General features: G+C 44.5%; 1 protein-coding gene across 1 annotated transcript; it reads left to right on the top strand.

The window, feature by feature from the left end:
- Positions 1-676: 676 nt before the first annotated feature.
- nrf1 (nuclear respiratory factor 1) lies at positions 677-10,549 on the top strand. The gene is made up of 10 exons (XM_061762138.1): positions 677-1,757; positions 1,828-1,972; positions 2,574-2,688; positions 2,767-2,893; positions 2,975-3,115; positions 5,314-5,472; positions 5,634-5,945; positions 6,012-6,169; positions 7,561-7,682; positions 9,810-10,549. Exons 1-10 carry the CDS (start codon positions 1,587-1,589, stop codon positions 9,968-9,970), a joined length of 1,611 nt encoding a protein of 536 aa, XP_061618122.1. The 5' UTR covers positions 677-1,586; the 3' UTR covers positions 9,971-10,549.
- Positions 10,550-11,559: the final 1,010 nt, after the last annotated feature.

Raw genomic sequence — 11,559 nt, 5'->3', positions numbered from 1 at the left:
CACTATGGGCTGTTTGCGTAAGCCTCTGTGTGTGTGTGTGTGAGAGTGTGAGTGTGTGTGTGTGTGTGTGTGTGTGTGTCTGTTCGCGTCGTCCATTGTTGCTCGGCTCCATCACAGCTGCTGTACGGCGCAGGCCCGAAGTAGCGCAGCCGCTCTGAGGTTAGTACCCTACCGCGCAATCTCCAGCTATTTCAGCCCCGGCCGGCGCAGCCGCATCGCGAACCCGGCAGCGTTGGGGGCCAAAGATGCTGTGGTCGGGATGTTGGCAGCCGGCGTGGCTGTAAATGCTGCGCGGCTCGTTATTTTGCAATGTTTTTATCACAGGAACAAAACAAAACAAAAAAACAAAGCTGAAAGTCGAGAAGAGCTGTTGATAGGTGGCAGGCCGCTGCTAGCCTTTAGCTGCGGTTTAATTCCATTATTATTAATATTATTATTATTCCATCATGCTCAGCTTGCTTTCGTGCTACGATGGCTTCAACTCGCATTTCCACCGAGCACGATCGTACTTGTGGAATAACAACGTTATTACGATGCGGGCCTTTTGCATTTATTTACACGACGAAAGTGCACCGCCAAATGGTTAGCACGCTAGCCGGCCAGCTAAATGTAGGGCAGGGCTTAGCATGGTTAGCTTAGCTCCAAAGAGCACTCATCAGTGAAACGGCAAGTCGTTAATTAAAGACGTTACCGACGATGATTTTGCATTTAGTGCAACGGTATAGTTTGAATAATCAGACGTTCGGCTGCTCGGGTTTGGAATTGTTTTCGAGGCTAATTAAGCTTGCTTGTTTCAAAACATTACATTAGATACACCTAATGTGAACCAAGACAAGATCTGGAAAACTGTAAAAAGTGTTATGAGGAGGTTCACGTTTTATAGTGTCTTTATTGTCTGAAAATTGCACTGCATTAGACAAAATGTGTTTCTAATAATGTGGTTACCTTATTAGATACACAAGAAGGGCAGCATTGTTCCAGCCTAAAACAGTTCAAGATGTACTTTTTATATTTTTGTTTTTCACTCCTCACAATGAATGCATTCATGATAAATGCAAGTGTTCACAATAGGTCCATGCACTTTACGGTGTGTGTCAGAAAATGTACCAGTCCCGATGTTGCAAAAGATATCGCTGGCGTCTGGCGGAATCCTCGCATATCCAAAACCTGACTGACCATTAGTATCAATTTGTGAAAAAAATATGAAACTGACTGAATTGGACATAGGAGGTTTCTGCCCAAGAGTGATGATATACATTGAAATATTTGCTCCTGAAATGTTTCTGACACCTCATATACTTTTTTTGTAATTATTCTCTTTAGTAATGCAGCACAATCCTCCTGTTTGGAGGCAACATACTGACTGTGGAATCATAATAGTCCAACTTTGAAATGAGTTCCCCAAAAGCCACATGGAAATCTTTTGAAGATTAAGTTCTTTGTAGGCATGGTCCGGTATCAGATTCTGACGGTATGATAACCATGAACAAAAATACCGTAGAACCCAAATAAAAGCATGGTATACTGTACCTTGAAACCAGAAACCAGCCCTTGCCTAGTTCTGTGGATTAAGTTGAATCAAGAAAATGTTACTTGTTGGTTCATCTATTATTCTTGCACATCACGCTTCCATGTCCATCCTCAGCAGCTGTACCCTGGATCCAGCTGTGTTGACGACGGCGTCAGTCATGGAGGATCATACGGTTCACCAGACAGAACACATGACCACCATCGAGCCCAACGCCGTCAGTCAACAGGTTTGGTGCTTAAAAAGAGAACATCAGTGAAGTTGAATATGCAGAATATCTCTAGTTGGCTGTATTACAGGTGCACGTGACCACCTTTGCCGACGCGTCCATGATGACTGCCGATGAGGACTCCAGCTCCTCGCCGGACGACGATCCCTACGATGACGCAGATATTCTGAACTCGGCCGGCCACGACGAGGTCACTGCCCACCTGGCCGCCGCAGGTTGTGTTCGTGATTTGCTTTTAATTTAAGTGCAGATTCAAATTGAAGAAATGATTGCGCTGTCTCGTCCTATAAGCGGAAAATTCTCAAATTTCATATAATTGGTCCAAAAGTTATTATATATTTATTAAAAATAGTGTATCTTTGTTTATCTTTCTATGCCAGCGACATATAGTGACAGGAAGAAAAACAATTAAACACTCTTCCACAAAAGGTAGAATTAACCTGTGTCCACCTGTTGCCATTCATTCACCAGAAGTAGTATTGGCTTAGTTTTGTATTAAATAACAGACCCAGCTTTCACAATCAGTAAAGTAAAAATTAAATTCAAGTCAAAAGATTTGACACAGTTTTTCATTCAATAGTATGAGATAGTGATGACCGGTCTCGTCAAATAAACAGGCAATGCAATCTAGAGACAGAAATTGATGTAATGTTCCAGAGTGACCAGCAGGAGGAGCTATTGCATTAATCCATGTCAGCATGCCACTGTTGCAATTCACTTAAATTCAAATTTCATACATTTTCTGTAGCATGACCGCTTTAGCAAAACTTCTAAACTGTATTTGCACTTATGTTCTTGTCCATCATTTTCTCACAGGCCCCGTCGGCATGGCCGCGGCTGCTGCCGTGGCGACGGGCAAAAAAAGGAAGAGGCCCCACATCTTTGAATCTAACCCCTCCATCCGGAAGCGGCAGCAGACTCGTCTCCTCAGGTGAGCTGCAAACTCCTGACAGAGAACGCAACTTAATCGCATTGGTGCGGGGGAAGTAAGTGATAGGTTTGTTGACAGAAAGCTGAGGGCCACTCTGGACGAGTACACCACCCGCGTGGGCCAACAGGCCATCGTGATGTGCATGTCGCCAAACAAACCCAACCCGGTCTTCAAGGTCTTTGGTGCTGCTCCATTGGAGAATGTGGTGAGTGCTTTAGAGGACTGAGCATCTCCTCCACATGCACTTCTATGTGATATAAACATCTGTTTTGTGCGTGTCGTCCAGGTGAGAAAGTATAAGGGCATGATGCTGGAGGACCTGGAGAACGCCCTGGCCGAACACGCCCCCGCTGGAGGGGAGCTGGCGTCGGAGCTGCCCCCCCTCACCATAGACGGCATCCCCGTCTCAGTGGACAAGATGACCCAGGTGAGGCTCCACTTCCCTGTTTGCTCACATCTGACTGCAAAAATCACCTTTAATCACAATTAAATGGTACTAAGTGGAGTACAAAAGGATGGACAAAGTACCTGAAGACAGAAAAAACTGAGGAGCAGAGCACCCTCAATGTTATTTATCAAACCTGAGATGAATTGCGGTGATTGATTTTGCGTCTCTAAATACTGTGTCTGAAAGGCAGGTGTAAACCGGCACCGCTGTGCTAATGACAACTGCGATTATTGTAGCGCTGCAATAATTTATCGAATAACTCAAATAATTAGATTATATAAAAAAAGTTAAACCTGTTAACAGCCAGCCAGCTCTACACTCTCATGTGCTGACGCCCACGTCACTTACCGGGCCAAGCCCTGTCTTTTGAAGCTATTTTCACTCAAAAGTCACAGATACTACAGTAGAACGTGAGGGTGACGACCCCAAGGAGACAAAAGTAATACCTGCACGTCCCATGCACATTATTGTGTTTAATAATGCAAAATAAAAATTCAGTAGAATACTCAATTCGAAAAATATTCAGTAGCTGCAGCTCTAGGTTGTTGTGGCAAGGAGGGAAGCATAGGAAAAATAAGAAGTGGCAGGGAGAACACATCTTTTCCGCTTGTGTAAAAAAATTTTAAATGCCAGAAACAAAAATGATCATGACATATTCAGCAGTGTAATTTTGGAGCTTCTGAATGATCTAAGGGCTGACTTGGAGCCAGTCACGGGGAGGAGTCATGCCATATCACCAATGATAAACCTTACAACTCTGCATTTCCTTAAATCAGGCCCTAACCATTATTGACACATTTCGGCCTGAGCCTGCAGAGGGCACCACTTGGCAACATCACAGACATGTAGAATAATTCTGTCACGTTTAGCCAACACTTTTCTAAATGTATCATCATTTCTAGTAGTTAAGCGCATATTAATGAGCACAAGGTAGATTCAGTGAGGTAAAAAGTCGCCCACTGCTTTAATGTCCCCACCCTCCCACGGGAGCCCATCTTGTTTACGCGGCACTCCCAGGGCTGCTGACATATCCTCCCCCCCATCGCCTGTGTGGCGCCTCCTCCGGGACCATCGGCAAACCCCAAGAAAGATGTGAGCCAGTCGCGGCGCCCACGTGAGCCTTACGGGCAGGTGTGTTTTTCTGGAGGAAGGATGAGATTAGCAGCAGTAACCTGTTGCCTTACTCGTCTTAAAGGGGGGGTTGTTTTAGTGCCACAAGCTGGTTTTGATATGTGGCGCATCTGCAGCAGGTGAGCCTGTAATTACACCCCAAGCCATGTTAACAAGGGGAACCTGCAACATTTTAGAAGCCTTTGGAAATGGTGAGGGTTGAGGATTAACATGGGTGGAGTGTTGGGAAGGGCGGGACACCGTGCCACTTAACTCACTCGCCACTGTAATTAGGCCATCTGGCACTTGCCAGTATCAGGGCATGTTTGTTCCATTGACAGCAAAATGGAAGAAAATATGGAGTTGGTTCATGGCGCACGGGGGATTTAATTGTGACACGACCAAATTTAGCCGGTGATGTCAAGGCAGGCAGATGTTGCAGCGATATAATCCCCCCGCGGTGATGCTCCCATATTACCAGGACACCGAGGACGTTGGCACTAAACCGCACCCCCAGCCTGCCAAGCTAGGGAAGTGATGACGTGACGACAGACGGCTTAGCGGAGCCAACAAGCGCGTTCGTAGGCTCGACAATGCAATCTGTACATGAAGGGTGACGCTCAGTCGACGTCCTTCATGTAGATCACCTTGTGTCTGAATTTTGCCATGAAGATTCATGCATTATTCACTGTGCTCGGACTCTTAAAAAACACTCCAATACTACGACACCCTTTAACAGCCTGTCATATACTGTACGATTCTGTCCTCCTTGACTGAGCAGTTTGGCAGATAGCGAACAATACTTGACCAAGTTTACTCTCCGACACGTTAAACACTTGAAACTATGTTCTGTTTTATTCGTCACCAAGGTCTGTCTGACACGTCAGCCTGGTGCCACATTCATAGATTAGTCTGTGGCTCGTTCCCCTTTTTAGAGAGTCCGTTGCTATTTGCGGGTCCTCAGCACCACGGCACGTTTCCGATCAATACTCACCTCTCTTTCTTTTTCCACCTCAAGGGCGTGTTCGTGTCATCCTCACCCGTCTCGTTCTTCTCCTCTGCTGCAGGCCCAGCTGCGAGCCTTCATCCCGGAGATGCTGAAGTACTCGACGGGCCGAGGCAAGCCCGGCTGGGGCAAGGAGAGCTGCAAGCCCCTGTGGTGGCCCGAAGACATCCCCTGGGCCAACGTTCGCAGCGACGTGCGCTCTGAGGACCAAAAACAGAGGGTGAGAGAGAACAGTGGATGAATAAAGTATCTTGGTCATTTTCATGTAATTCAGATAAATAACTTAATTTTCCAAGTGTCTTTATCATTATTGATCAAATTATATGAAAATGACCCATCTATCCATCTCTTTGGTTTCTGTACTGGGTGTACCCCCTCAAGGTGTCCTGGACGCAGGCGCTGAGGACCATTGTGAAAAACTGCTACAAGCAGCACGGCCGCGAGGATCTGCTGTACGCTTTCGAGGAGCAGCAGATCACCACCACGACCACGCATCACCACCTGGCCACCGCGCAGAGCATCGCCCACCTGGTGCCCTCGCAGACGGTGGTGCAGACCATCAACAACCCCGACGGCACCGTGTCGCTCATCCAGGTCGGGACGGGACACACGGTCGCCACGCTGGCCAACGCCTCGGAACTACCCGGTGTGACGGTGGCGCAGGTTAACTACTCCACGGTGGCGGACGGCGAGGTAAGTTGCAACCACACTGGACTCTGTTTTACATGTCAGCGCATTCTGATGAAACTGACTGCCTAGGTGGAGCAAAACTGGGCCACCCTCCAAGCCGGCGAAATGACAATCCAAACCACGCAGGCCTCCGAGGCCACGCAGGCGGTGGCGTCGCTGGCTGAGGCCGCCGTCGCCGCCAGTCACGAGATGCAGCCGGGAGCCACCGTCACCATGGCGCTCAACAGGTCAGAAAAGTTGTTATTTCGAAGGCTAGCGTGAAACCCCTTGGCTATTCTCAGCTAATAGTATTGCTCAATAATACTCCCATCGCCAGTGTACCGATAAACGTCAGAAGCCTTAGCTTTCCAGCAGAGATATTTCAACAGGTACACAAGGTTAAAAAAATAAAAAAAAAAGACTATTAAAATAATTAATGCTGTTTAATGAAATCACCATCATGCCAAAGCAACAGTTGGTGCTGAATATAACGCAGTTTTTCACCCAATCAGAAGTCTGAAGAAAGTCATTTCCAGAACATACAAGACCGTGTTCGGAATCATTCACTCATTCCCTGTATCGAATGTTGGCATTATACAGCCCCCTGGTGCTTTAAAAAGAGCAGCACAATGTCCATTGACGTGACGCAAAAACTATTTGTTCTTTTTCATTATGTAATTTCTGTATGATTTTGTAAAGTACAAAGTGAAGTGGTATTTTTCCAAAACAAATTCCAAACATTTTTGGGGCGGGGTGCTGGAACGGATTAATGGCGTTTCCATTCATTTCAATGGGGAAAGATGACTGAGTAACAGAACAAATTAAAATGTATTACTTTTTAGTGACCATCGTTTGTGACTTATAAGGATGCATTGTGGGATACATTGAGGGCACATTGTAGGGACAGGTCTAAAAAGCTTACGATACAGTATAGGGCACTATAGAGTGGATATTCCAGACACAGCCAAAATCATGTCACATAAGGAAAAAAAGTGGTTATTTTAAGCCTACATTCCATGCAAAGGAAATCAATTAACATTAAAATAAAATGTCCTACGCTTCTCTTAATTGTTTCTTAGAGTTTGAGGACCAGCATGCGTTGCTAAGCTAAGATGCTGGTATGTCAGCAGCTTTCCTGGTGTCAAGGTGACGCTGTCACAAATGGGTTTGTCCCAGTGGGGCTTGTTACCTGGATCCACCTGAGTCCTTCAACCCCCACCACTCCTTCTACTCGCTCTTGGCTGCGGAACATTTTGTTTTCATACTTTTTTTTTTCCAGGTGGAAGAAGCGTCTTAATCAATTCATCATATCCATAGCCGGCTCGTGCTAATTCCGCCCGGCGGTGATCTGGTTAATAAAACGGCTTTGTTAGACGCCGCTGCACCTGCTACCTTCAGAGAGCTGTGACAGATTCTCCCTAAGTCCAGACTGTAAAAGCCTCTTATACTCCTGTACACCCCCCCCCACACACACACACACACAAACCCACACACATCTCTGTAATAACCCCCACAAGACTGTGCACCTCCAATTCTGCACACGTAAGCCTTACGTGTGTTTATTCTATATTGACTGATTAAAGCTCTACATTTTTGTGCGTGTTTTTAACATATTGTCCATTTTGGGTTCTGTGTGTAGCGAGGCAGCAGCCCATGCTGTAGCGACGCTGGCCGAGGCCACGCTTCAAGGCGGGGGTCAGATCGTGCTGGCTGAGACGGCGGCCGCTGTCGGGGCGCTAGCAGGGGTGCAGGACGCCACAGGTATTTGTTTTCTTTTTTTTTTTATGCTTGCGAAGTTATTGTTTTTAGCTGGTTTTGCTTGCATGTGGGACAATAAATCTCAGTCATCGGAAAAGAACACTGGTATACAGTGAACCCTGTTTATCGCAGGGGACATGTTCCAGGCCCAAGTTTTAGCCCTCCCAAACGCTTTAAACAGATTTAAACTTAGCTTAATGCTAACATATAATGCAAAACCACTTAGGCAGGCTAAAGAAATTAGCATTGTTTCCAGTGATTATATAACAACTGATACTCTGCACACACAGAAGCAACATATACAAGCATAGCATACAACAATGCGCAGGCATGTATTTGCTCTGCTCTGTAGGAACAACAACTATTAACTATATAGCGGATGCGCTACACATGACCCGTGATATAGCAGGGCAACACTGTAATTTATTACATTTTCAGCCTCGCTCGTACGTGCCAGCCAATTAGCATTGCAAAGTTTAAGCTTCCCTCCGCGGGCTCCTCCGAGGCTAATCTACTCCGTGCTGATGTGACAGATGGTAGGTGTTGGGTGCACGACTTGTTGCGTCACACCCGTGTTTCTCTTAATGTTATCCGACCTCCATCCGTGCAATGTGAAGTCACATGCATTGTGCCATAACAGTAAAATTGACACTATTTATGAATTATTTTTTTCAGTATTGAAACACCTACAGGTAGTAAAAATACAGGAAAATATGTCGAATAATTCGGATTAAGGGGGAACTGAACTAATTTTGCCACTGTCATGTCAGACTCCCACCCCACCCCCACAGCCCCCTTTCACTCTTCGGGCGCTCTAAAGCGGCCACGCCAGTGGACTGTCCGAAGGGAAGGTGTATTTTCAGGATGTAGGCATAGCGAGATAACTAAATGCACGTCGTAAATGCGCCGGCTTTGCACACGTTTCATTCATTATCTTCAGACATGTATAATTAGAAACAAATCTCAGAATTCACCTTATAGTGTTTAAGTATTACATTATTTTTCTATTTCAGTTGCCAATCAATCAATGCAACAAATGACCTTTCAACACTTGAGCCAATCAATCAAAGTAAAGCTGTCACTGGTTCCCTCGAGGGCCTGCCCCCCCTCCCCCTCCCTCCTAAAGAGCTTTGATCCACTCCATTACGAGTCCATGTCTTATCACTGGGACCAGCTGTCAATCTGCACTTACATGTAAACTTAAATGTTCATTCTTAGTCATACGCACACTTTGACCTCATTTGTGACATCACGTCTGATTTGATCAAAGATGCCCGCAAGAAGCTAATAGAGATGCCATGGCCAGTCCTTCTGCCCGCTATTGACCTTATTGAGCTAATCACTGAAGTGGAGGGCGCCGTTTGAAGTGCACTGCCCGCTGATTGGCTCGCACACACACACACGCGCATTCCCGGCCCTTTTAACGTCTTAGCGACCATGTTGTGGAGTGGCCACTCGACGCTGGCCCGCGGCGCGTGGACTTCATCGGGCTGGGCCAAACGCCCCCGTAGACCCTCCTCCACTCTGTCAACAATCACCGGCGAGTGGGCTTAGCCGGAGTGAGTCTGACAATTAGCCCTCGGGATTTGAACTTTTTAACTTTAAAAAACAATTACTGCTGCATGTGGACGGCGGTGCACGCGGGTTTTGGCTGGTGACACGGACAGATTGGCGGGTGGAGCGGGGGGCCCACGTGACGGCTGCAGTAATCCCTGCAGGCGCACACAGCTGTGTTGGGGGGAGAGGGCCGAGGATGTTCAATCGCACCATTGTTCTGACACGGCCGAGCTGAAAGACGAGATCAGTGCTTGCCAACCTTTATTGAGCTGAGGCACATACACTACTCAGAAAGTGAAATTTCAAGATTATCAGGTTTATCCTAAAATTTCACACTATAGCCGAATATCCCTTTTTGTGTAATTGTTCTGCCTGTCACTATTTGTTGCTAGCATAGATAGATGAACAAAGATCCATTATTTGTTGTAAATAAATAATTTCCGGACCAATAAAGTGATATTGGATAATTTTCCGCAGCACACCGGATGCTCTCTTATGGTTGGCATCACTGGATGATATAAGCACTTGTGGCGGAGCTTCAAAATATATTTTGGAATTTTGCCCTGCTTTCAGGTCTGGTCCAGATCCCGGTCAGCATGTACCAGACGGTGGTGACCAGCCTCGCGCAGGGCAACAGGCCTGTCCAAGTGGCCATGGCGCCGGTAGCTACGCGCATCGACAGTACTGTGACGCTGGACGGCCAGGCGGTGGAGGTGGTGACCCTGGAGCAATGATCCACCCGGAAGACCAAGTCATAGTCTACAGTTCCAAACTCTGTAAAAATAAGTTTTTAAGTCTACGTTTGCAGGCGGGGATTACACGTGATGCAGCCATTGTTTACTTTGTAAAGGTTTTTTTTGTTTGTTTGTTTTGTTTTTGCTTAGGTATTTATTTGCTCATTAAAAATCACTGAAAATGAACCAAAAGACTTCCCCAATACCTGCATCCCTTTCTGTCAACTCGACTTGAGAATAAAATATTACTTTTGATCACATCACCGTACTCAGGAAGTACATCAGGTTTTTTTTGTTTTGTTTTTTTAAATGTTGGAAGGCTGTGATGTTTTTCTTAAAGCCATTCTAGTGTATAAAAGTACTCTGAAACAACTTTTCTGCGTGTTTTTGTGAACATATTGTTTTTCCCACAACTGTGCCATCTTCAGTTTCCATATTGTCATTCTATTTCTTTCACCATCCGTATGTAAATTGGCTTTGTGAGGATAGACAGTGTACTATGTTGTACAGATTGTGTAATAACTCTTGACAGGGATTTGTGATTATGGACAAGATGAATAAAAGTGACTTGACTTTTAACATCTTGTCTCTATTTGTTGACCCTTCTACAGTAAACTATTACATATCTAGAAAATAATGAAACACTAGAAAATAGAAACATGTCAAACATAACTGCTAGCTCGCTATTCTACTTAGTAAAATTTCACATCATACTTGTTTTAAGTCTATTGGACAAACAACTATAAAAGATGTGGGAGCTATTTATCTGCATTATTTATCACTTGTTAGGAAAAAAACGCATCAAATTATTGCTAATAGCTAACTAATGGCTAATTTGTATAGATGACATTTTCGTATCTAATTTTCATTTGTTGAATTTATACGCGGTACTTTGTCATCTATTTAGAAAGTAATAACTTAAGTAGATGCTTATTGTGTCATATTTCTGCATTAAAAAAAAACAATGAATGCTAATGTTAGCTCGAGATTAATTAAGCTAGCTAAAAGATGGTTTGTATAGACGCAAAAAGTGACGTTACATTTTTTCATTTTCGCTTGTTGAATCTTTAAGCATAGTACATATATATTCTGAGGTGGGGGAAAAAGATCAAATAGACACTTACTGTATCATTTTACTTGGTAAAACGCCACAAAATGAATGATAACTTTAGCCAGTGATGACAAACAGTAAGCTAAAGCTAATTTACAGATGCAAAAAAAAAAGAAAAAGGGGGGTCACATTGTACCATTTAAAAAATATAATTGCACATCTGATGTGTTAAAGAAATAATTTTTTGATGTAAGCTGTCAGAAAGGCATTGTGGTTGTAGTTTGTACTGCAATACAGTTTAATATTTAGTTATTTATTAGTCGCATATTATTTTTGCTAAAATGTATTTATTTAATTTTTTTAATTCTATTTAGAAAAATAAAGCTATAATTACCATCATCATGGAATACATCTTTATCTCTCTGTCATTGTGCCAGGTGTACCTAACACTACTACTGAGTGTACAATAATGTAAGAACTTTACATAACTCTTTTCCCAGTATTCCATCCTTCCTATTGCCCTTCTCCTCACCATAAA

The sequence above is a fragment of the Phyllopteryx taeniolatus genome, chromosome 22 (assembly GCF_024500385.1).
Source record: "Phyllopteryx taeniolatus isolate TA_2022b chromosome 22, UOR_Ptae_1.2, whole genome shotgun sequence".
Taxonomy (NCBI): Eukaryota; Metazoa; Chordata; class Actinopteri; order Syngnathiformes; family Syngnathidae; genus Phyllopteryx; species Phyllopteryx taeniolatus.
The sequence above is the reverse complement of the archived record's forward strand: the minus strand, read 5'-3'. Positions and strand labels throughout refer to the sequence as shown.